The sequence below is a fragment of the Enoplosus armatus genome, chromosome 9, assembly GCF_043641665.1.
Source record: "Enoplosus armatus isolate fEnoArm2 chromosome 9, fEnoArm2.hap1, whole genome shotgun sequence".
NCBI lineage: Eukaryota > Metazoa > Chordata > Actinopteri > Centrarchiformes > Enoplosidae > Enoplosus > Enoplosus armatus.
The window spans coordinates 9,910,238-9,936,960 of record NC_092188.1 but is presented as its reverse complement, the minus strand read 5'-3'; the positions used below and the strand labels follow the sequence as shown (position 1 = coordinate 9,936,960).

Below are 26,723 nucleotides of genomic sequence, written 5' to 3'. Positions count from 1 at the left end.
AGTGTGTGTTACTATATGTGTTAATTGGAACCACATGTTACGCATCTGCCCTCGAGGAGCCACCAAAGTTAGTTAGACAGAGAGTGTGTGTCTTGAGGAGGAAGGGAGGGTGTGTGTCTGACAGCCAGCCTGCATTGGGTTTCATGTATGAAGAAGGAGAGGCAACATGTAAGTGGAGAAGGAGAAGTGAAAGGGGGGTTGGACAGAGAGAGGAGAAAAGGAGAGAAAAAGATGAGATGGGAGGGTTGGGGCTCTGGTTTGTTTTTTCGAGAAGGGAAGGGGCGTAAGAGGTGGGTGTGGACGAGGGAAAGTTATAAATGTTATGAAAAGAGGCAGCCTCTCATAAGGTGTTCTCTAATGGCCGTGCTTATGTGATTATCTTTGTTTTAGCCAGTGGGAGATAGAGCTTATGTATTATTTGTGGATGCTTGGGGCTGGCAGTTCACCATTTCTAGCTGGAATTCTTCAGCACACACAATCACACAATTTTCGGGTGTTTTATATTTGTGTGTGGGTGGTATGGAGTCTCTGCGCTCATGGCGTGTTTGTGCACTCACACAAAACCTTGCGTACGAGGAGTTCCCAAGTCTCCTCTATTATTTACAATTCTCTTTCCTTTCTCTCCTGCAATTACACCACATTCTCCCTCTCTCTCTCTATCTCGCTCCAGCCCTCCTCGTCTAGACCACCACCACTACTGCACTGTTTTTCCCCAGTGATACTTACTTCTCATGTGTTCATTCTCCTCAGCAGTCTCTTTTAGAGTCATGTTAGTATTTATGGGTTTCCACTTGACACACCCTCCTGTCCTTTATCACGTCTCTAGCTGCTGTGGATGTGGTTGCTGTCAAGAGATTCTGGGGGAATCTTCTTCCCTCAAGGCATTTCAGTCTGGCTGTGCACACCACAGTAATGTGTATCAGTCTGACACCTGCTGGGGGAACTGGAGTACTGCAGTCTAATGCTGGCTTTGAATGGGAGCCAGTTTGGCAGCAGAGAGATTTTTCCTGTGGGCGCTGAGTGAAGAGACCATGTTCTGTCACAAGTGTGCAGCTTCTCATTTTGTCTAAAGTACGCCTGGAATTTCTGCTTGATGGCTAAATGTTTTTTGCTTCGTGGGCACAGCTATCTAGCTTGCACCTCCATTGAAGGCTACACTTAATGTTTATACTATTTGGGGGATTATTTGTGCATGCTACATTACAACTTCCCTCATCAAATTTATCTCACATCTTGTTGTCAGAGATGTGTATTGTGGAAGGCTCTTTCTTGCACTGTACCTGGATGTGTATTAAAGTTCACACTTACTGGCATATTTGTAACATATTTGCAAATATTGGTGATATCTAAAAGAATATTAAGGAAGTCCGACTTTCCTCTCTCTACAGCTAAATAGTTTTCTCAAAGGAACAGCTGTGTTCTCATTGAAAAGATCACATAGAAGGGGATATAAGAGCTTACTTATTAGGATAACATAGACGTGTTACCTATATAGGTGGAATTGTAACCAATCGTAACCATGGTTACCAAGATGTAACCATCTTTGTTTAACTTAACTAAAGTGCAACATATATCAACAGAGAAAAAGTGGAAAGCAATACAAAGTTATGATTTCTAACTGCTGAGCACAAATCATTTGTTTCATACAGTCTGCTCCTCCATGCTGATGTTCTATGCATTCACTTGGGTGTGAGCAATTAAAAACATTTACCTAGCATTCAAATGACTTCCCACTTTTCCTTTGTTGAGAAAAGGAGTGTGTCCTGAGAGAGAGAGAGAGAGAGAGAGAGAGAGAGACTATGCCACTGTGCAGATCGGAATTGAGATCAGAATATGAACTCTGAGCACTGAGGTATTTCGGGCAGGTACTGACTCACATGAGCAGTGGGAGGTGGAAAGAAAGATGAGAAGGGAAATAAAAGTGCATCGTATGGAGGGCAGACTGAGAAATGGAGGGATTGAGTAAAGTGGTGAAAGAAATGCAGCATGGGGAGAGAGAGAGAGAAATAAGGCAGTTTAGAGAAGGAGGGGGTGAAGAACCGTTCATTCCAAGGTTTGGCTGCATTCCAGGCTGTCTGGCTCTGATTCTGATGCCTCCTGTTTTGTTTTTTTTGTCTTACCTCCAGGCTGACTGGACCCCAGAGCTGCCTTCTCTCTGCCTGATCCAAACTTTCCAAACTTCAGTCACCATGGCACCACCCGGTGTTTGCAGCTGGCTGAAAAAGGGCAGAAGAGTGTTACACATGTGTCATTTCAGCTTCCTTACTAGCCTCTCCGGTCAGACGGAAAGCAAGCTCATGAATTGGCTGGAATCTGGAGCAGCACACAGACATTGACCTCTTCTTGCATGTCACCTGCCTGAGAGCTGGCAGCCAGGATGGGGTGTGCTTTTTTTTTTCTCAGCACAGCACCAGAGTTACTGTGGAAATCTCTGAGTGGAAATTCGACACATTTTTTTGTCCCAGTGGAAGTGGGGAGAGACTGGAAACATTCCTTGCGGGACAATGGGCTATCAAAGACCCCAATGACCACTCCCTGTAGTTCATAGACATGAATCAGGCAGCAACAGGTTATACAACAGCTACTGCAGAGGTTTGCATGCAGGAGGACCTTGCTTATGGTTTCACAACCTTAATTTAGTGCAACTGCTCAGTCTACTGAATGACAGGACATGAGATGTGAGACTAGGGTGTCATGAGTCAGAATAAAAAGTGCACACTTGATGTTCACTGGAAAGACATCTATTTTAAAATGTTATATTTGCCAGTAGGAAGAGATAAGTGCAGTTGGTTTCCAGTGCTGTTTCCTTTGGTTCAGGATTATCTAAATATATGTTGAACTAACACAGATAGGGCTGTAACTAATGACTCTTTTCATTATTGATTGATCTGCCTATTACTTTCTCAATTAATAAATAATGTTTGGTTTGTAAAATGTAAGAAAGTAGTAAAATGACCCAAGTGATGTCATGAAATTGCTTTTTTTGTCCAACCAACACTCCAAAACATAAAGATGTTCAGTTTATCTCATAAGACAAATAAAAGTAGCAAGTTTTTGCTTGAAAACAGACTTTAATTTATTTTTCTGTCCATTGACTTGGCCTAATCATTTATTAATCTAATCTTTTAAGCTCTAAACACAGAATAAGGTATTAGTAATGAAAAAATGAGACTGGATTGAGTAGACTCTATTGGCATTTTTACTATACCCGCGTTATTAAAATTAAAATGTCAAATAACAATAACATTTTCAAAATGTTAAAATGAAAAATGTGATAATAAAAGTCAGAATAATGTTAAAGTTTATGTCAAAATGACTTCTTAGTACAAGCAATGACTACACCTGAAAGTGTGATAAGACTCAAAGGTGTTGGCTACATGAGTTGCCAAGGGTGTGTGTGTGTGTGTCTGTATCTGTGTGTGTTTGTGTGTTGTGTGTGTGTGTGTGGGAGACACATAAAAGGATGTTAAGTCATAGAAGTGGCTGATGTGCAGGATGGGAGGTGTCATTTAACACCAGTTTGAGGGCGATCACATCCTTATTGTCATGATGAACAACACAGTAAGACCTGAGCAACTCTCTATAATCAAGCGTACTAATCTTGCACAGAGAAGCAGTGTAAGCCTTCGCATGTTTACTGCCTTGGTGCAAAGTAAATAATGATGTGGCAACACACTTGGAAGCAAACGGAGTAATGCCTATACAATCTGATCCTCAGCTTTGCCTGTTGAGGCAAGTGAACAAAAGGCATAAAACCAGTCTTATTAATTTCCCGACAGTAAATAAATCTTAAATAGCCAACCTACTCCACAGTCCAGCCCTGTTTGAACATACTTTCTTCAGCCTCCTTGTGTTTAAAACCCTGACCGCTTTTAGTGTCTGTGTCTAATCAAGCCTCTAGCCCCATTATCTCTCCCTCCCTCTCGCTCCCTCACTCCCTCAGTCTGACCTTACAAGGAGAGGCAACAGGGTTGATGTCATTGACTGAAGAATGCTACAAGAATCCAGAGAGAAAGGAGAGCAGGAGGAGGGGTTTGACTGGACAGTTTATGAACACACACACACACACACACACACACACATACACACACACAGAGAGAGAGAGAGAGAGAGAGAGAGAGAGAGGTGCTGTTTACATAGTAATACACAAGTCCTGAGCCAAAGCCCAACGAGAAAGAACTTGTTTGGAAGGATGGTGTCATTCCTTTTCCAGACTGAAAGGCACAGGGGGAGGGTCTAATAGCTGGAGAGGGTAAGAGAGAAAGAGAAGTTACCATTACAGTCAACTCTTACTCAGCCGGGACCAAGACAAAAAGAAGAACAAAAGCAAAAGGGGGAAGGAAAAGGGAGATCCACATTGCAGCTGTATTAACAGGGTAAGTAACTGTTTTTGTGGTAAATCGGATTAATAGTTGGCATGTCTCACTTTTTTTAGGGGGGTGGGGGGGCAGACTGATACAGGTTACCTAATAAGGTAAAGTCTTTTGTCAATTCAAAAATCATGATAGTACAGATGTGTTATCACCTCAGGGAATGGCTTCTTTGTGATGTGACAAATAGTGTGGATCTGTCATATGGCGGCGTTTTGTCTTATGACATATAGAAACTACTGCAGACTCTGTTTGAAAGATACCTCTCGGTGGGTGGTGTTCCGTTGTCTCCCTAGCTGGACAAATCTCCCTGAACATAGTGTAGGTTGCCACACCAGCTGATGGATACCGACGATAAGGAACGGGCGATGCGGAAGCTCCAACAGGAAGTCCAGCTAAAAAGTTGACCAAGCTAGCTAGTTAGCTAGCAACACATCTGTAAGCATTTACGTACCCCAGAGAATATCAGAATTATTAAACTTGATGACAGCACAGTTAAGAGAGGTCGTCTGCTTTGCCATATGAGGTAAGGGGCGGTGTTAGCCCGATTCAATCTAACCAAAGCTTGTAGCTAGTTAACGTTAGAGTGGTGGTAGGGGTGTGTGAGAGTGAAGCTAACGTTGGTGTGATTGATTGATAAGTCAAAGGGGATACGTTAACGTTTATCACACAAGGTGGCTGGTGAGGCTTGCAGGTGAGTGGCAATTGTCATTCATCCGTGAGAGGGTTTAATTTCTGAGCTAATGTGTGTTAAAGCTATAACGCTATCTGATTCAACTTGGAAATTGGACAAAGGCGAGCTAACGTTATCGAACGTCGTGCACTTTAAATACTATGTGACGTTATGCTAACGGTTAACATCAACGTGAAACTCTGATTTGCTCTCTCAGCCACCCAGCTAGCTAATTTATAACGTTTAACTTCAGCTAGAAACCTTCATTTCCCCCTTGCTGTATATTGCTAGATAGTGATGAAAGGTTGTGTTTAATTAACCTAGCTGTCTGTGTTCATTTGCTGTGTATGTGACCGCTCACCCATTGCTGTCAGCTGTCAGAGGACTGGCTAACAGTTGGCTAACCGTAGCTAATCAATGGGATGCCATGGTGGGTGGAGCACCAAGGTACAATATGCTTATTGATAGTGCCAAGTAAATAGAAATCTGTTATTAGGTGGCACATTTTACTGTTATGTTGTACTCATGTTGAAGTGGCCTACAAGTATGGCTCTTTCAAACGGCTTCACCATTGAATGGCCTATATACCTAGTTACCTAGTTGGGTCTCATGTCATGTATGAGGGGATGTGACAAGACCTGCCACAGCTCTATGCACTAATAAGGGATGTTGGGAGAATACATTAGAATTATGACAATTTTAGCATATGATTTCTACAACTTCAAGAATGTGAAAATGTTGTGATTATCAGTGTTTGTGCCTTGCCTCTCTGATTTGCCTTTTCATCAGCCAGATAGAAGGGGAGCCTCAACCCAATGCCACAGTAAGCAGTGTTTAAAAATAACTTATAGCAAGAAGGCTCTGGCTTGGGTTTGCCCGAGGTTAGTGTGGTGCATCTGTTTGAAAAGACTGGGGTTATGGTCGCCTCACTAAATTGGTGAGGCAAAGGAAAATTTGTGAATGAAGATGTTCTATGAAAGGCTGTATGCTACCCTTTATGACTGGGGTGACGAGGAATCCTCTTTAATTGTAGCCTCTATGAGTCAAGACACACAAGCGATTTTAATGGCATCCCTTTGCCCCAAATCACTGCTTGTCTCGCTCTTTGATTTTGTCTCTCACTGTCTTGTGACTCTTGTTTGGCCTACATCATTCTGCTGTATGTCAGTGCAAGCAGATTAGGTTGTTTGGGTGAGAACTTGACACGGTGCCCATTGGCTGAAGTTATCAGCAGTTTAGAAATGTTGCCTGTTCAATCAGTCATCTAACTGTCTGAGAGGGAGCGTAACACTGGTGCTCAATGCATGTCCAGTGACCTGTAAGATTGGACTCAAAAGGGTTGTTTGTCCCCGCATTAGTGACCCCCGGCCTAGACACGCTTTCCCAGAAACTGGGTGTGCTATTAACATCAGAACAATAGAGAGTTTCATCAACAACACACTAGTCACTGATACAATGGCTGACCAGACATGGAAGGAGTTATTAGGCACTGTCAGGAATTCAGGTTCTCTTTAGGTTATTTTTTATTGTTTTTATTATTATTTGTATTGCCAAGTATAGATATTCAGCAGGCAAACTAGTGATGAGCTTTCTATTGATTTGGGACCTTTACCTCTCCTAGTGTTGTTGTTTTTTTTTAAACTCTTTTGGTTGGAAAACTGCAACCAAACACTATTTGTGTGGGCATAGTGTGAATATCACTGTGAGGAAATACTGTACTTACATAATGTAGGTGTTTTTGTTTTTTGAAGAAGAATAGGACAAAGAAGACTGAAGTTCAGTGAGGCACCATGCTACAACACTTCCATATATGACCTTTTAAGCATTAGCACAGTATATAAAGCAAATTTAGTTCCTCTATAACCACAAAGTAATGAACCACTGCTGAGTTCAACAGTTTTCCTTTGAAAAGTGTTGTAAACTCCTCTGTAACAGCTACTGCATCACATACTCTGTGCCTGCAGAAGAAAGAGGGTGTTCATGTGAAACATGAGACAAAACATAAAGATAATAGCAAGTGTGCCACAAAAAGAGCTTAGTTTTACTGTAGTTTGTTTGCACGGTTTAATAGTCCTTATGGGACTAAAAATGCTGAGTCTCAAATCCACAGCCATGCTGGTATTTATATCCTTCAAGGTAGCTAGACTTATTACATTCTCCCTCTGTCCCATGTGTAAATCAGTCCCTTATAAGATGGAATGAAAACCAACTGGGCTTTGGTACCCAAACCAGGGTTGAGAACCAATTTTCTAGCCTGTAAAAGCTGTCCAGCCATGTGGAGTTTATACAAAGTTCAAAAGCTTCAGAATACAGTATGTGATTTATGCTGGGGCCCTATCTAAAGGCTGCACAATGCTACCCTCCATCACAGCGGTAAAGTAGAAATGATTAAATGCAGCCCTAAGTGATGTCATTCAGTTCAAGTAGTGGATGAGAGATGAGTGACGAGGGTTGAGGAAAGCACAAGAATAAAAGAGATGAACGTGGTTGTGGTCTGCCACAGAACACAAGTCTATATATCAGATTATGAGAATGAGCCAGAATTTAATACCAGCAATCGGATCTCATTTAGGGAGTAAACGACGACAAAGAGGAAAGCAGCAAAGACATATAGAAAGAGAGGCTGAGTTGAGAGAAGAAAAAAAAAAGGCAAAAAAGATGATGTCATTGAGTTGTAGTGCCAAATATGTTCCTCAGCCGAGGGTCTCTCTCATCTCAAGGATCATGTTTCAAGATAGATTTGCAGTAGGACGTCTGAGTGTGGAGCTGATCTCATCGTATTAAATCCCTCAGGACCGTATCAAGGAACAGATGGAACCTGACCACAAGTTATCATCACTGTTGAATAATTGAGAGGACTATTGCATATTATCTCTTAGAAACAAGGTAGCTCAAGTGCTGTAATGAAAAGACTAAATCACAGTCTATATCCACCCTTGTCAAGCGCTCTTTTTAGAAAGCTATTATAGATCCAAGTGTTCTGTTTCGAGTACTTTGTTGATATTCAGACTTGCAAACCTTATTTAAAGCCGAGAGCTTTATCTTGACTGTAACCATTCAATCTGTTTTTGCATTAAGTGTGCACTCCATTCAACTTGAAGCAGGCCTTGTTACTAGGTTAATGAGTAGCCAGCTATAAAGCACCTGTCCTTTTCTCTCTTTCCTTTGGTTTGTTACTTTATCTGACCAGTGGTGCAAACTGCTCTGCAAAATGTTCCTGTGTGCCTGCAGAAAGTTGGCAACCAGAACAGTTTGCATCTCCATTAGAGCCTCACCATCTCCCTTTATTGACTCATGCAGCAATTTTCTGAATTATTTAAGTGGGATAGTGAAGTGGAGCTAAGATTCTGTAGGGTCATTTTTTTGTAACTCCACTTAAAGGACAATGACATTTGAGAATTAATCTCATGTCATTTTTTTGTTTTCCACTGATTATTCAATCAATAATGCTGTTACAGTCAGTCATCAGGAATTATTCCTCTTGTCAAACTTTTGTCTTGTAAGACTGGAAATCTCAAACAACAAAATAAACTATTTTTACTGTTCTTTGTCTAAAACATATGGAAAATATACTGTCTTACCTAATTACACGATAAAACATACATACTGTTACATACATATGTACATGCACATATAGAGCTATCTGATAAAATTAATATATTCTGACAAATGATGAATTGTGTCTCTGTGTGTTTAAAATGGTGTGCAGCCAAGAGGTTTAATACATCAGTGATTCATAATTGGATGTCTTAGACTATGTAAAAGACATCATGGCCTTGGACACAGTTTGTTAAAAGTGTTCAACATCAGTAAATTTTTTTATTTTTTTTTTTATTTTTTAAAGGAAGCTGACCCAAAAAGCAGAAGAGAAAAGGTTGCACTGTTTTCACATCAGAGAAGCTTGTTATGCCATGTGCACCAGAGATACTTTCATAAGCTCCAAGGGTTTTTTGTCTTGTCAGAACTTGAAGCGTTGCCTGTGTGTCCCAACAAAGTGGAATGAGGATGAAATACTTCTGTTTAGTTTAGCTTTTACCTTCAGCTAAGCCCAGTCTACATAATCATTTTCAAGGATGTCGGACTTGATATCTTCCTGGAAGGGTTGTTTTCTCAAATGCAATTATATCTAAATGGAGAAAACCACTTATAGTCTACATTTTAAACCACAGTGCAAACAAAGTTTTCTGTGGGATTTGGAGAGGTCTAGTTGGCAACTACTCAGAATTATGTGCAAACGGCATATGTGAATAATAAAAAAAAAAGACACTTGAGAAAGAAAGAACAAAGAATTATTAAAGCTGACTTAAGAAAGCTGTCCCAAGATGCACTAATACAACCTTATAGGCTGTTTAATCTGTTTTCCAGTCTGACTGGTTGCAGACCTATCTTCTAGGAAGGATTGGTGTAGCATTTAGTAGAGCAAACAAGCAATGAATGGACATTTATTGAAATACTTGTGAATTATAGATGACTGAGAAAATAGTCCCTCACTCTTCTTTATAGTAACTGTGACATTTATGGAGGCATCAATGCTATGCAACCTTCATTAGGATGTAGAGGATAAATGCCACAAAACAAAGAGATAATAATTACATATTGTTTGTTCACTGGAAAATGTGATCTCCAGTTTTTCTAATTTTTACCACTTGCGACTCAGTCTGTTTCAGGTTATGTGTTGTGGCTGTATGACATTTATCTTTTACAACCTGTTAAGGGCTGCAGAAATTGGTGTGTTAATCATTGCCACAGTTGTAGTCATTATTATTATTATTATTATTATTATTATTATTAGGAGTATGCAGATATTTCAGAGCTTTGGGGGAGAATAGTTTGTGTGGGTTAACACATCCAGTGTCTGAGCAGATGTGTGCATGAATGTAGGTTTGTGTGTGTTGGTGGAGGGGATCCGTAAGAACAACCATGCTTTTGACTAAAGGTCATGTTTGGGGGCCGGTGGTCTTCAGGGAAATGTGTTCAAACTTTGCAAGGAATCTCGATAGAGACACTGAAGTAACATCAACATTTGTTTAACCACCAGCATGTGTGAGGTAAATATTTGAGCACACCCTCTCTTTGACGCACCTCACATGAAAATGTTATGATAGTTGCTATCGTCCCTACTTCAAACCGGTCTCCCTCTTACAAAACTTGCGATCATCGTGTTTTTATGTCGCTGTAAACAGCCATGTGTTAAATATTGTAAATCTAGTCTCTGGCATCTGGGAGTGCCACTATGTCTGCTCTCCCAGCTCTGTATACATCGCCTGAGGAGATTTTCACACACTTTTCTCTCATTCCACTGTAGACCATTTGCCAAAGCTTTTGTGTTTAAAGAGTAACACTGGATTTGCAGAATGCCTAGTGGTTATTTTCTTCTCTTTTTTTTACTGCATTTTCACTACATCCAGAAATAGTCCATGTCCAAACTACCTTTTAAGAGACACTGCAAGACACAATAAACCTCCATTTTAATTAGTTTTACCAAGACTTCAGGGATCAAGACAGCTGTGTCTCAGTTATAAAGTATACAACAGAAGGTACCAATCTGCATAGTGCACTATTTTGGCAGCATATAAAATAAGTAAGTGTTTTGTACTAACAGGAAATGCTAAACAATATGCACAGATTGAATCAATCAAACTGCAACTTTAGGAAGCTACTGCCAATTCTAAAGTTGGAAAGAAAAATGTTCTCCCAAAGATTTAGTACTCTCATTTTTGTCTCACCATTTAAAACATTTAATTAGCTCTTCCGTTTCCATTTTGCAGTGCATTTAAGGACAACTATCCATCAACATCACTCCCAAACATCAAGCAAATTTAGTTTTCATTCTGACAGTATAGTTAATTTAGTCACTTTTTTAGTGTAAAGACACTACATACTCAAAAGCTGGTTGCGATTAGGTTGTAGTTTGGATCTGTGACAGACAAATGTTTTGTTGATGTGTCACCACCGCCACTAATTCTCCAGCAAAAGACCCAGCATGCTTACGTTGCCAAGGAATGTAAGCCCTTTGACTTTAGTCAGCTGATTGTCGGTTTCATTATGTGGGGTATGAGAGTGAGGCTCCTGAGTCTGGAGTTGTTTGAATTTCACTGCAACTTGTTTTATACCTTTTGTTATAAAACTGCCTCTCATATAAGAATTAATATTGTCCTGTATGGTGTCTGTTGTCCATAATGTTTCCTGTGTTCATCCTCTGATAGACACACAAAATGGAGGACTCCAGCAGCAGCAAGCCATTCATGGTGACATCCTCTCTGAACTTCAAAGTCACCACCCCGTCCTTCTACAACCAGCCAAAGAAGTTTGCCTCTGTGGCACCACCACGGCCCAAAAGTCTGACACCTCCCTCAGGTCCATCACCGACACCCGTAGGCACAGCTGTGATTGGTCGAGTGGGAGATCTGCCTCCGCCACCCCCCTCGCTCTGTGATGGTATTTGCATTATTTATGATATTTTGTGAACCATTTTTGTGACTATCTTAAATTCAGTCAGCAGCCCTCCCCTATCCCACCCTCTGCTGCTTTTTACGCGACAGCATGCAGAGCTTCACAGTGACTTCACTTGACATTATGTTACACTTGCACAGTACATTCTAGTCAAATGTTGAGATAGTCACAGTCTCTTTCAGAGAATTTTACTTTTAGAGTTGTGCATAATTATACCACCAGTATCAATTTGAAGATGCCTCCGCTGATATTAATCATGGGCACGGTCAGACAACCTCACCAAATTAAAGGTACCCCGTGGAGCTGCTGGTTTCACACTATTCGGATCGACAATCAATGGTAGTTACGTGCAAAGAGGTGTAGCAGTGCACCTGCAAAAGCTATGAAGAAGAAGTTTGCTATCAAGCAAACATGGATATAAACAGAGCAGCAAAAATGTAACTTGGCTGTAGCCTTTGACTCACGTTCTTAGTAGACATGTAAAGTTAAGAAGCTGTCAGTGGAAGGTCATCATATACCTCTCAAACTGGCCAAGTCCTCCCCACAGTTTTGTTTTTTATTTCTGTTGTCCTTTTTTGCTATTAACCTATGATGGTAAAATTCAGTGTATCTGATAAATGATTGACAGTGAAGATTGGATTGGATCATTAGTACAAACTGATTATAAAGAAACCATTTTGTCACAGCTTTTAACCAGTCAACCCTCCTCATTTCTGTCAGACTTCCCACCCCCTCCTCCTCCTCCTCCACTGGATGATGATTTGCCAGCCCCTCCCCCCGAATGTCAAACCACACCCAATGCCTCTGACGCCCCCCCTCCTGCCTTCCCCGCTCCACCTCCAGTGGCAGATGACCTGCCCCTCCCAGCTCCCCCTGAGGATAGTGCCTGTCCACCCTCCTGCCCCTCTCCCCCTCCTCCCCCACCCCCTCCACCTGTCCCTGCCTCCGGTACCAGTATTCCCAGTGCTGCCGCGAACCCGCAGGTGAGTCATGATGGTATCTTCACCAAATTAGGCTAAAGTTGCTTTGCCTGTCTGCATGTTTCTTCCTTTCATTGCATGTAACTGCATTTCAGTATAATTTGATTATCAGTTAGGACACTGGAGGACATTGTTGTGGGACCATAATGAGTCCATGGAGTGTTGGCAGGAAATACTGTCTTTTGAGATTTTCCCACAAATTATATTAACATTAGTCTGACAGCATTATTGCCCAACTGTGTAACTTAGATAGTTTTTAGACATGCAAGGAAATGTTTATTGTATGTAGGACTGCAGGCTACAAAGACATCAATGTTAAAAAGTACACAATTAAAAAATGATTTGAAAATGGCAAAAATAGCAGTATACCTCATGTTTACATGAATGAAGATCTTAGGCTAAATGCTTCTCATCTAACAAATCCAAAATGAAATAATTGAATAGTCAGTGTTCTCTTTCATCCAACCAGGGAAATACAATTCATATATATGAATATCATTCATTTATTCATCGTCATCATTAATCACTCCATTGAGTTTGTTTGTTTATCAGCCATTCTTTCATTCCAGGTTTTCCACCCCAGTAACTGCCAGATTTTTATAAAAACTGTGGTTGTATTTCATTCCGCCTTTTGGAATAGATAAAACAACCCAACACTCTTGAGTCTTAATCAAACATAGATATGTAGACACAACTTACAGTCTGTAATAATTTCTCATCCTCAGCCACCTTTTTATTCTTGGCTCATCCTCCTCCCATCCTCCTTTGGTTCATTGTAATCACTTTTGTTTGCATAAATGAATTACATTTTTGTGACTGTTTCCTCTTTCTGTCTTCCTCTGCCAGAGACTGATGGAGAAGCAGACTAGCTTCGATCAACAGCTTGACTCTCTAACTGACTTGCTGTCCGAGATGGAGACCAGGGGACCTTTCAACCCCAAGGTACAAAGCATGGAGGGAAGGGGAATATACTGTAACACACATTAGGCCATTAGGACACGGGTAGAAAAACAAGCTAAAGAACAGATGAGAGGGAAAAAGACAGCAGGCTTTGACTCACTGTAGAAAAAGAGAATGAGTCACACAGAGGGAAGAAAAGTAGGTAGGTCAGTGGAAATGCCAAGTCGGTTTCTCTCTTCATCTGTTCAGGTTGAAAGCTCAATGATAAGTGAACTGCATATACAGCACACCAGACCAAAAGAGAAAACAAAAGGTGAGGTAGCTGGTGATTCATACTGGGAGAGGAGACACTTGCAAAGAGAGAGAGTGGAGAGCATGAGAGTGTGATGAAGCCAAGGTGTGCTGCCAGAGACCCAGTGAGAGGGCCATAAATGGAGAGTGTTTTTATCCAACAGGGAGGTGCTGGATCACGACAGAATAATGTTGGCTCAAAACCGCAAAATAAATGTCAGAAAGATGAAGCACTTCTGATAAGCTCAAACTATGGAGCGCTTCCAATGTTTACTTTAATCAAAGTACCTCATTCAGTATAATAAAAGTGTCTGCTTGCAGCATTTCAGTGTGCACTGTCATACACTACATATTAACTTCCCTCTGTTGAATTATAGTTTATGATAAATGGAAGTTTTATGTTGCTGAACTGAGGGCTTGTATAGAATAGCCTCACATTGAATTTGCCTTTCTGTGTGCTTTGTTTTGAGATGAAAGAATCTGTAAAGAGATAATTATATGGTTTATGTCATTGTTTTATCCACAGTTACCAAGCCAGTATTCTTCAGCACCAGCACCCAAGCCTTCAGCTCCTCCCCCCACTGCTCCCAAACCAGCTCTCTCCTTCCTCCCACCCCCTGAGATGGCAGACCGTCCGCCTCCAGCACCTTGGGCAGAAGAACTGAAAGCCAGAACGAACCGACAAGCCAATCACAACTCTGCACCAAACTCTGCTGCTCAGCCGTTTGCTAAGGCCCCGGCTGTGGCCCCCAAGTCAGTTTTCGGAGGGAGAGGGGGAACATCAGCAGCCTCTCTGGCACAAAAACTCAACCAGAACCTGAACCAGAACACCACCCCAATCACCGTTGCACCAAAACCTTCCCCTCCCTCTGCCACTAGCTCTTTCCCTCCACCTCCCACAGCTCCCCCTGCACCTCCTACTCCACCAAACAATATGGCGGCTGCCCCGGCCTCTAATCACATAAAGAGTCCTCCCTTCACCAGTCAGGTGAATGCAAACCAAAACCCTCCTGCTGCTGTGCCTCCTCCTCAACCCAAGACGATGGTATCTCCCCACTCCTCTTATAGCCAACCAATGAAAACTCGCCCTGCATCAACAGTATGTTCCAGCTTGATTTTAGTTACTTAGAGACACTCTTTGCATTGTATATACAGTAGGAAGGCACAGGAAGTACAAATAATTCAGTTTATAGGCAACAGGTCAGAATTATGCATTTCTGGACATGCACTAACAATGTTTTCAACGGTAAACTGCTCAATTGTGAATAACAAAATGCTCTATAAGGCATGTTGTATGTAACTATGTAAATAATGTATACATATTTACTAATGTGTGTGTGTGTGTGTGTGTGTGTGTGTGTGTGTGTGTGTGTGTGTGTGTGTGTGTGTGTGTGTGTGTGTGTGTGTGTGTACAAGCAGCCCTCACCCCCTGGTCCAGTTGCTATCCCAGGTGGAGGTGTTCCTCTGAATATGAGGGAAGTGGAGGAGCTGGAGAGAATGACCAAGGACTTCATTAAAGACATGGACACGCACGCACCTGTCATCACCTCCCCTCCTACAGGTACATACACATACATATAAACAGAGCAGTGGTGTATTCATGGTGAAACTAACATTGGCACTGGTCATTTCTTAGTAAAATGTTTTTGTATTGTGAGTACACTTTATTTATGTGTAGCAGGCTTTTATTTATCTGCTGTGGTTCTGTTTACTGATGTGATGGTTCAAGTTATGTCCTCCTTAACTGCTGTTTGCTAACAAATATGACCGTGTAGACCATTCGACTACGTGTGTCGTATGCAACTTAATGTTGCAAAAAAGAGTCTGTGCAACTGAACAAGGGCTAAATCATCTGTGGAAATTACTGTGTTCAATACAATATTGTCCTCATTAATTAGGGGATGACACTGTAATTATCACAAGCAGAGCTGAGTAAGAAGATGTATGTGTTTGTGATTGATCGTCCTCTCTCTGCCTCCCTCTCTCTTTCCATTTTAGAGGTCTGTGGGAAGTGTGGCGAGGCTCTGTCCCGTACCCAGCCAGCAGTTAGAGCCATGGATAAACTCTTCCACTCCAACTGCTTCTGTTGCATGAGCTGTCATCGCCCCCTGCAGGGCATGCAGTTCTATGACAGGGACGGTGCACCTCAGTGTGAGGACTGCTATATGGTGAGGAGTTATGTTAAGTTTGGAATAAATGGTCTCTGCATGATCACACCAAAAGTTGTTCACCGAAATGTCTTTTATTAGTTTAACTTTTGATGTAGCTTCAACTCACATTTTGGCAGTTTTCAATTTTATTTCATGTGTTTTTTAGTAAAAAGTAAAAAGCTCATTCCCACTTGAAAGTCATCCTATGTTGTAATGTACACATCGCACACTTACTACATACTGATGAGTAAACACCAATAGTATGAAGTGTTGAGTGAATAAGTGTGTAGAATGTGCTGAACTATGTTGACACAGCAAGTATACCATCTCCCAGTGTGTTTCCAGGTTATTAACTACTTTCATATCTCCAACTCATTTACATCTTATGTATCGCTTCTCAGCCTTTTGGCTAAGATCAAGTGCAGTTACATCTTATGTTCCTTCTGCTCCTCCTCAGAGTTCCCTGGCGGTGTGTTCCCGATGTGGGGAGAAGATCACAGATCGCGTGCTGAAGGCCGTGGGCCAATGTTTCCATGCCCAGTGTTTCCGCTGCAGCACTTGCTCCTGCACACTTGAGGGGGCGCCTTTCATCACTGATGACAACAACAACCCCTACTGTGTCCAGGATTACCACAGGTAGCTAATGGCTATTGATTCCTTAGTGATTAACCCAACAAAATATTACATCTTTATTTACTTCTTATGAGAAGTCATTTGTTTGCGAGGCAAACATATAATGTGGGAGAGCTGGGACAAAATGTCTTCACCAGTATTTCTCCTTACTTTTACCTATATAATGTCTCAGGGCAACATGTTTTGAGGACAAATCAATTTTAGCACTGTTTGTATGACACCATTCACCCTACCTATCAGGATTACTGATAAGAGTGGTGGTGTTGGAAGAAGGAGGCAGCAACAGCAACACTTCTTACTCAATTTGGACGAAACAAAAACTTGTTTCTCTGTGTCCTGCTGATAAAAACTGTGAATAAAATAAGTGGGATTGACAAAGTTGATTAATCCTTACTACCTCTAGTTGACGGGGCCCAGAAGTAACTAATTTGATTTAGTTGATTTGATGTGAGTGTGTGACAATTAACATCCAGCTTTCCACCTCTTTATTCCAGGCGTTTCTCCCCTCTGTGTGTGAGCTGTAATGAACCCATTATTCCAGCCGCCGGCAGTGAGGAGACAGTCAGAGTGGTGGCTCTTGACAAGAACTTCCACCTTAAGTGTTACCGTTGTGAGGTAAGACATTTAAACACAAAATGTTATCAAAATAAACATCACGTGGTATTCCATAAATTCAAAAACACAACAAAATGCTGATAAATAAATGTATTTATTTGTTCTGTAGGATTGCGGTCGCCCTCTCTCCATAGAAGCGGATGAAAATGGCTGCTATCCATTGGATGGTAGGATCCTGTGTATGAAGTGCCACACCCAGCGAGCCAAGCAAGCTGCGCAGTGATTGCCTGAAGCAGCATCACACAGATTAACTATGAACCAAATCTAAAAGCACAGGATTCATTCAGCTGCCGTTTTGCCTTTGCAATAGGGCTTTATTCAGTATATGTGCGCAGGTGTGAGTGTGAATGTGCTGTTTGAGAAGGTATGTTTGCATGCAGATACAGTGTAGTATTCCCCCCGTCTTTGTTCACTTCACTTCAGTGCAGAAGTAATGTACTGCATTGACATAAACTCCCCTCGCCCTCCCATCTCTCATCAAGCCCTCTTTGTGTACTAGAACGTATTTTTTGTGCCAATTCTATGTTTACGCTAAATATTTCCAGCATAACTTGCACAAGAACAGTTTGGTAAAAAGAGCAGTCTGATGAAAATAAAGTTGCCTTTCTTTGTCTCTCGCCTGAATATTGTTAGTAGCACCATGTACTGAGATATTTCCAACTTAAGACTTTCACTGGCTGGTCTCTTTCCCTATAAGCATTGTAACTTTACTGAGACAGATTGTTACCATAGGGTGAGGAGTATCGGCGGCCTCCCATTTGACCACTGCAGATTTCGCTATTCTGGTTGGCTGTTGGTAGAGCATATCTTTAACACTTTGGCAGTTGTTGTGCCTGCAAGCATGGCTAATGATGCTTTCCTGCCTAGAAAGTGCTTCATATCAGCCAATCTACTCTGATAGCATTTTAAAGTTATCTAGGGCTAAACGTTGACTGCAAAAAAGATAAAGATAAACAGTGAATGTTACTCTTTTTTTGTGATGTGAATTTGATAATTTACAGGCATGCGTTTAATTATGTCTTGTTGCTTTATTTGATCACACATACTGTATAATGGCAAGATTATCAAAATCAGCCATTTTCTTCTCGAAAAATAGTTTAGAGCTGATTTAAAATAGTATTTTTAGATGCATGCTTTTTAGATGCACAAATTATGAACAAACGGACGAGAGCAGATTTGCCAAGCACAGATTCCATTCCCAGGATCTCATAATTAAAAAAAACAGTGTAGTTATAAATGTCAGCTGCGTGGCTGAAGACAGGACCTATTATGTGATCGTTGCACAGTTCCATAGTGAAGTTAAATATCCTTTTAGCGTCACTTCGACTCTAAAGTCCCCCGCACATGATCAATTTAGTTTATGTAGACACCATCTAGAAACAGAACAGTCGTTTTTGATATGCATTTTCTTGGAGTCTCTTGCTTTAAATAATATAATTTATGTGGACCTTTCTTTATTAAGTATTAAGGTTATATGTGTACCAGTACTAAAATAACCTGTTCTTACAGTAGGATTATAGATCAGTAGTGGCATTAGCTTTGAGGTTTAGGAAACAATGTTAAAACATAGTGCATTTAAAATGCTGTTGGCAAGATTAAGGTTAATAAAACAGTGACATGGAATTCAAAGTTTTGACATTCATGTATGTTTTTTTTTTATCACTTTTTTGTGTTTGAGCCCAGTTTTTTGGTCTTGATCTATTCTATTCCTTACAGTAAATACCACTATTCTTTCGATTATACATCTTTTGTACTTTCGTCTTTTCATGTCGGTTATGTACCATTTTACTCTTATCTTACTGTACTGTATTTCAATGCTTACAATTATTTGGCTTCAGTTTTAACCTGGAGACGTGCCTTCTTCGCTATTGTATTCCATTGTACCTTTTGAATTGAGCCTGGTTTGCAGCCACAGAAATTCATTCCACAATAAGAAAACTGTCGTTACTTGTGCTTGCATTGAGCCTGGTGCAGTATAACACCAGAATAACTAACATGGCAATAGTTATTCAGCATTGCATGCTATCTGTGTAGGTGGTGGTGGCATTTCTTCTAGTATTATGTCTTCTGTTTGCACCAACTACTACACCTTTGTGGCCCTGCCTTTGTCATCACTATGTGATATTATACGTATGACGATGCCTTCACAGTTGCATTTATCTGGCATTTTTGTTGCGTTATGTCCTATTGTAGTACATGCAAATGCCTTGTCTTTTCATATAACTTTTTTATAAATTCCTGTTTGATATGTGTGAATGTGTATATGTTTAAAAACATTATTTAGCCCCACCCCCTCCCCCTTTTGGCTGTATCAAAAGATAAACAAACAAATAAATACTATGCTAAATACCAAACGCTTTTGTCTGATTTTTCAACTGTCAGCGGTATAATTTTGTAGTTCTTGACTTCCAATACATGAAATAGTGTACGCAGAAAGTTGCACACAATTTAGAGTTTGTCACATTTGTTTTTGCCACCATATTCTCTCTCTGGTCGGCCTCCATGTGACATCCACGAAACGTGTGTCCACCTAAACTCTCAATGATGTGCTACACTGTTACATGACCTCCAGGACGCAAACTGCTCTATCAGTTGTTAACAGCCATGTGTTGCACTGATAATGACGACAGACAGCGGACATGTGTGCGTGTGCATCTAAGAGTGTTTACTTTCCAGGAAGTGCTTGCCCTCATTCAATGCAACGTAACAATGTACACGCAAAATTTGTTGGCCTTAACTTACCAGTCCCAGCCTTCTGTTCTCAAGACCTTGACACTGCAGACAGGTGGGACAGTGGAAACAAAAGTTTCCCAGGTCCACAGACCACAAAACATCCACATGCAGGTCCCACAGTAGAACCAGTCCATGCTTGATTATCTGGGTTCTGGAGGGGAGAGTAAGACGTAGTCTGCAGAGTTAGTTTTTATCAGTGTCAGATGAGAAGAGAAGTGAGTGATGAAAAGAGATAGAGAGCTGAGACAGACGGAGGGACAGCAGGAGGAGGGAGCACATGTGAAACATCAAATGTAAAACACAGAGGATGCAACACACTGGAGAAACACAAAGCAAGACATCCATATACTAAGAATGAGTGAAACTCCAATAGAGCTTGAGGTAGGATCCTTTCCAAAAACAAGAAGTTGACCATGTTGTTATGAAGCTGTGTTTACTACATTCACATGGTAATGAGGCTAATGTGAGTGCCGAGCCATCTATGTTCCTGGCAAATTATATTATTCAAATTATGTGTGGTTTGGTGAAATCTGCAATGTGGCCACACTCTGTTGCCTACAATGTTGGACGCCAAAATACGAACTGAGATTGTTTTTATCAGCATTTTCTAGTAACTAGTATGGCAGAAGTAAGACAGAACACATGTTGTACATAGACATGCTGGTCAGTAAGAGTGATAATAACATGCAGTATGGTTTTACTGAACTGTAAAGTAATAATAGAAAAGTAAATGATTCATCAGTGGAGTCTACAGTTTAAGCTAGTATGATTTCTCTGATTAAAACTTGAAATACATGAATATCCACTTTGTAATGACTCTCATCTCATGTGGCAGCACTTGATGATGTCTGATGGTAACATTTAGTTTCTGAAATGAGTGGGCTCTCACACGCCAGCAGTGTTTGTTTCTGTGAGAAAGTAGTGAGAACAGAAATTCCCCAGTGGTTCTTTGAGGAAATATGAAGAGGCCTCTTGTGCAGAGCAGTGGAAATTACTCAAGATGTTAAGAATGGATGTGTTGATGAGCACACTCATGTCCTCAAATGTTTAATAACACTTTTTATGTGGCTTATCAATCATGATGTTTGCGTGATGGTATATATATATTACACCAGTGGCTCCCAACCTGGGGATCTGGATGCTCCAATGGGGTTGCAAGACAAATCTAAGGCGACGCCAGATGATTAATTAAAAACACTCAGCCACACAAAAATTGGCTTAATTTTTCTGGCTTTTCTCAAGTCTTGACGTTAATTAAAATGAAACCTCCAGGGAAGGGAACGTCACTGTTTGGTAAAACATTGCTCAGATATAAAGGTTGAAAACAGTGGGCTACATCATTCTCTGCAACATCTGCACTGGGCTTGTATTCAGGATTGTCAACATCAAATCATGTATATTTATACATTTCTTCTGTTAGAAAAAATGATTGGAGCAACTACATAAAATAAACATATTTCCAAAGATGTTATAGTATTTCAGTTGACCCAGATAAATTCTTCTTCTTGCTCACTTCCAGCCTCAGCTATCAGTCCAGCCATCGTCACAGCCAAAACCTGAGAGGCGGCTTCAGCCTCCACCTCTGTTTCAGCTGCCACTCCCCACCCGAGATCCCTCCGAGACCGACCAACAAACCCAGCTCCAGCCTGAGCTACAGCTGTCAGAGTCTAACCCCGAGCACCAGCACCAAGCAAAGCCAGTGTGGATAAACCATCGAAGGCTGCTTCTCCTCCTCTTGGGGTTCTCCTTATGTGCTGCCATTCTGGGAATAATTTACTATATGCATCAGCATCTTCAACACAGGACCAATAACCAGGCAGGCACTGGTAGGCCTCCAGAGAAATACGCAACAACATGACACAATGAATTCAGAATTTAGCATTTTGTCTAACTCTTCTCTCACCCTTTCCTGTAGAGACTCCATGTCTCTCCCCAGCCTGTCAGCGGGCCTCGGCCCGTCTGTCCATGTCTGCTGATCCCTTCACGCAGCCCTGTGATTACTTCTTGTATACATGTGGATCTGACAGACTTTCACCAGACAGTGGGGGGAGACAAAGAGGTCAGGGCATCCCTGGACATCCACAGAACCAGAGGGAAAGGGCCATGTGGCCAAAGAGGAGAGGACAAAGTAAAGAGAAAGAAGACAGAGGGCTGAGAGAGGAGAAAATACTGGAGAGAAAAACTGTGCTGCTGCAGTATCTGGTGGAGATTTTGGGTAGGAGTCTGCAACCAAGTCCACCACTCTGCATTGTATTGCTTTATCCAATAGTATTTCTGTATAGGAGAGTACATCATATGTCAGTTTACTGTCTGAATTGTGTTTTTCTTGATGTGTCTGTCAGAATCAAACGACAGACCGGGTAGTACAGCAGTGCAGAAGGCCAAAAGATTCTACCGTTCTTGTTTGGACACCAACTCCATAGAGACTGCTGGAGCAGAGCCCTTCCTCACACTCATCCAGAAAGTGAGATACTTATGCGCCTTTGGCTGTTGAATCCCAAAAGAAAGGTTGTCAAATGCAATGTTTCCTTATCACCATTTATAGGTTATAGGGAATTCATTTGTCCATTATACACGGTAACTCAGGCAACACTCATCAGAGTTTGCAAGAAACAGAAATGATGCATCCTACCACTAACATAGCAGGATTTTCAGCAGCATGGCTCATTCATGGTTCCTAGATGATGAAGCCTTTCTTTGGTGATGCTCTGACTCTTCCTTTAGCACCACCGTGAGGTATGGTTTTGATTAAAACAACTTTGTTGAGTTTTTCCTGTTTTGACAAAAGTACTTAGAACCAGAATTTCACATATTTGATGCTGATTGTCTCAGATCGGAGATGCATTATTTGTAAAGGAAACATGTTTAAAGTTGCTGTGTTCATTTTAACATCTGCGGCCCACTCTCTTACTTCTGCTAATCCCTTTTTTTATGTTTAATCTCTGTCTGTATGCAGCTGGGGGGCTGGGCAGTGTCAGGCCAGTGGAATCAGACTGATCTCAACTCCACCCTGAGCCTGCTGATGAGAGACTACGCCACCTTTCCATTCTTCAACCTCTATGTGGGCAAAGACCCAAACGAGATTGCCCGCGGGACGACCAAAAGATACATACAGGCCAGTATCTATTAGCATTATTTGTAAGTCCTAACATGCTTGTGGGAGCGCTGCCACAGAAAAGTAGGTTATTGCTTTAACTCAAGTCTCCTCTTTGTCAACAGATTGATCAGCCAGATCTGTTGATCCCGATTGAATGGAACAGCAAGACACAGAAGTCTCAAGCTAAAACTCAGGTTGAGGACTTAGCCAGATCCCTATTGATTGAAGAAATATCTTTTAATGAACACAACAATACTCATCCATCCCACTAATGCATTCCATTATCATTCTCCTGTCTCTTTTCATTCAGACGCTACGTCCCTTCTTGGCATCATGTCAGAGGTACCTGGACCTGTTGGGGGCCCCGTCCAGCAGCAGCATGATGCACGTGGGCACTTTCATCTCTCTGTCCTCTGAGCTCGCTGTGGCTGCTGCACCTCTGCACTATCGCCTGTCAAAAGGACAGCTCTATCAGCGCATGACCATCAAAGAGCTACAGGTACCGGAGGAGGATGATGTGTCGCTACACACACACACACACACACACACACACACACACACACACACACACACACTCTGAGTCTGCTGTAATAATTGATTTTCTTTATGTAAATATGCCAACAGAGCCAGGCCCCTGCCATTGATTGGTTGGGCTGCCTGCAGGCCGCTTTCCATCCTCTGCCCCTCGTCGAAGATGATTATGTCCTTCTGCATAACTTACCCTACATTGTCCAAATGTCCCGCATCATAGTAAAATGGCTAAACAAGCATGAGCTGAGCACCAGGTACTGTAAGTGACACAAAAAAAACTCACATTCAAATATGCATAGATGTTTCATTTTTTCTTTTGTGACCTTGTGCTGCCATATTTGATTCCACTCAGCGCCCCCCTTCATACTTACATGGTCCTCAATCTGCTGCACACCCTGATGCCTGCTCTAGACTCCAGATTTTCTGAAACAGCGAAGAATTTGTCTGTGGCTCTGGGTAACACTGAGGGGGTGAGTCGACGTAGACGTAGCCTTCTGTACTTCTTTTAAAAAGATGACACCTATGAGTTGGTTTGTTGAGTCATATCTTCATTATGGACCTCTTCACCAGGTTGCCCCTCGCTGGAGACACTGCGTGTTAGAGACTGAGAGAGGATTTGACTTAGTTCTTCTGGACCTTCTCAGTGAAAGGACAGCACACAGAGAGGTGAGTAGCCATCATAGTGATTTGGGACATAATGAATTAAGCAGCAATTGACTTTATGGGGCTGATATGAAGTGTATTTAAGATTTTCTATTGTTCAACAGGCAGAGAAGATTATTCAAAATATATTTTCCTCCTTCAAGTCCAAATTACATGAACTGAAGTGGACAGATAAGAAGTCTCTCCAGCTTGTCATGAAAAAGGTAATATGCAAGGCAAGAATAGCTATTGTACTTGTGTTTTTGAAACTGCATTTTGTTGGTGTTCTAATATTAAATAAGGCCTGTCTTCCTCCAGGTTCAGTCTTTAATCCCGAGACTTTGGACTACAAAAGAGATCTCTGGTGATGCTGAGCTTGACCTGCGTTTTTCCAAGGTACATTACAAACCTCTATTGGCTCTAAAAGATTAGGTGTCCACTTTATTAGGTACACCTGCAAAATGTAATGCAACAGAGCCAGAGAGGTATTCATTTAAATATCTGTTTATTATTGAGGTGTTGAACTGGACTGCATTGTATTAAGAAGTGTTTCTGGTGTACCAGAAGTGGCCAAGGAGGGTATAAAGATGTTAACCTCTTTATTTTCGAATGAAACCTTCCCATTGAGTTTAACCCTAGTAAAACCCACATAAACTCATTTAACTTTTTATGGATCTGGTCTTAAATTGCGACTGCTAAGAGCAGTACAGCAGAAAACAAGGAACACCACTGACTCTACAACCTGTATGATTCCAGGTGACAGTCAGCACACATAGCTTCTTCTCCAACTATGTCCAGCTACTGTCCTTGTGGCAAAAGAGACGCAGTCAACTCTTGACTGAGCTGACTGAGGCGGCTGATATGTAAGTGTCTGCCTCTATTCTTTGAGAAGATGAAGATGAATGTTTTGAGTTTTTGATGCATTTAATCTTTTCTTGGTTTCTTTTAGTCTGTCTGTCACACCATTTCTCCTGGGTAATGAGCTCCTCTTTCCCATGGGAATGTTTGTCCCTCATCTCTTCCATCCAACCTGTCCTAGGTAAGGAATAATACACTGAAAAGCACTCTTATGGTTTTTCATATTAGACTTATTATTGAACATTATAGTACACACTTTGTTTCATTTATTCCTACATTACAGGGCAATGAATTATGGTGTAATAGGTTTCCTTATCGCCAAAGATATCCTCCACCTGCTTCTGCCTGACAGTAAGAGAAGCTCACATTTGTCCTCCACCTGAACAATTGTGTTTAACATCATGTTTACATTCATAGTAAATTACATTAATAATACAGTTTTTTAGTCATCAAAACTGCCTTCTCTACACTCCGCAAACAGATTGATTAATGCAATATCATATCAATCTCTCTGTTGTGGTGTAGTTTTCTCTCAGAGTGAGACGGTGCATGCTGTGGGGGAATGCGTGTGGGCTCACTACCTCACGGTGACCGAAAAAGCAGGCCGAGGCGGAGCGTTTTCTCTCTCAGCAGCGCAGCAGCAGGAGGCGTGGGTGCAGTATTCTGCACTGCAGATAGCATTGCAGGTAAGCAGCCATCTTCAGGCTTCAGTCTCTGAGTGCACGACAACATTAAGCTCATACATCCACATTTTGTTCCTCAGGCCTATCATCAGAGTCTAAAGAACCATCCGAGTGACACTTCCATCTCAGGACTGTCATACAATCGTCTGTTTCTCACTTCTTTTTCTCAGGTACTATGCTTCTATTGTTAGGTTTCCATTTGTATTTCCTCCTTTCCTCTCCACTACTGGTCCCATGTCTTTCAATCTATTCTTTTCCAGGTTAACTGTGACAAAGACCCATACCGTGAATTCATGCCCTTGGAGCCCTCCTTCTTGATTACAGTCATTTGTGCCAAATCTGACCTGTGTCCTACAAGCGTACAGTGCCCCAATAAAACCCTGCAGCATTCTTTACCAACATGCTGAATACACTCCTCTGAAGACCAGTGGGTTTTGTTTTTGTAGTTATTAATTATTATGGATTATCTATCGACTTGGTGCTGTAGAAATTAAGCACACTCTGGATATTGGCAAACTGTTGTTAGAATAAAGATAGTATATATAACAGATATTTATGGAGGAGTACCTACAGTATGTACAAGCCAAGAAAACACTGACATTTTTTTGTATCAGTAGTTATTGTTAAGATATGTTTGTATTTCCATAGATTGCACAAGCAATTGTTATGTATTTGTGCATATAAAATAAACATTTGAAAAACAATTTTAACTTAATGTTCAGTTTCACTTTATGTACTGCCATGGTAACACAGATTAGTTATAAATTAGCTCCTAGTTGTTTAGTTTTGTCCAGCAGTTACACAGCAACTAAAGAATTGTTATTTTTCAAAAACAAATCACAAAATTACCATTTGAAAATCAGGCCATGGCCAGGCCAAACTTTTCCAGCAATCAGCTGTGTAGTTTTTAGATTTCTTTCTGAAATATGAAATAGGCTAGCAGCTAAAATGCAGAGGAAAGCCAAAGCCAAGAAAGCCTCGCAGAGGGGCGCACAGGAAAATGCTAATGTCAACATTAAAGCAAGAGAAAATACAAATCTGAAGGTGATAAAACAAATAGGGCGACCTACTAAAACTCCGACTGGGAAAGGTCTTGGAAAAGCAGGAGCCAAGC

At 41.3% G+C, this 26,723-nt stretch overlaps 2 protein-coding genes across 4 annotated transcripts; both read left to right on the top strand.

The window, feature by feature from the left end:
- Positions 1 to 4,265: 4,265 nt before the first annotated feature.
- Positions 4,266 to 19,419, top strand: zyx (zyxin). Of its 3 annotated transcripts, none has more exons than XM_070911625.1 (10): positions 4,266 to 4,376; positions 11,250 to 11,481; positions 12,217 to 12,479; positions 13,323 to 13,418; positions 14,194 to 14,766; positions 15,087 to 15,228; positions 15,666 to 15,835; positions 16,275 to 16,453; positions 16,945 to 17,065; positions 17,175 to 19,419. In XM_070911625.1, the coding sequence occupies exons 2-10, from the start codon at positions 11,259 to 11,261 to the stop codon at positions 17,286 to 17,288; spliced, it is 1,881 nt and encodes a 626-aa protein (XP_070767726.1). In that variant the 5' UTR covers positions 4,266 to 4,376; positions 11,250 to 11,258; the 3' UTR covers positions 17,289 to 19,419. The 3 variants fall into 3 exon arrangements, with proteins under 3 accessions (XP_070767726.1, XP_070767724.1, XP_070767725.1); XM_070911623.1 differs by having other exon boundaries at positions 15,084 to 15,228; XM_070911624.1 differs by lacking the exon at positions 4,266 to 4,376 and adding an exon at positions 4,772 to 4,896 and having other exon boundaries at positions 15,084 to 15,228.
- Positions 19,420 to 20,152: 733 nt separating this feature from the next.
- Positions 20,153 to 26,237, top strand: kel (Kell metallo-endopeptidase (Kell blood group)). Its single transcript, XM_070912566.1, has 18 exons — positions 20,153 to 20,179; positions 21,318 to 21,624; positions 21,714 to 22,013; positions 22,141 to 22,262; positions 22,755 to 22,913; positions 23,018 to 23,089; positions 23,206 to 23,394; positions 23,520 to 23,680; positions 23,779 to 23,896; positions 23,997 to 24,092; positions 24,194 to 24,292; positions 24,387 to 24,464; positions 24,825 to 24,931; positions 25,018 to 25,107; positions 25,210 to 25,277; positions 25,452 to 25,612; positions 25,690 to 25,779; positions 25,870 to 26,237. The coding sequence occupies exons 1-18, from the start codon at positions 20,153 to 20,155 to the stop codon at positions 26,014 to 26,016; spliced, it is 2,391 nt and encodes a 796-aa protein (XP_070768667.1). The 3' UTR covers positions 26,017 to 26,237.
- The last annotated feature ends 486 nt before the right edge of the window (positions 26,238 to 26,723 follow it).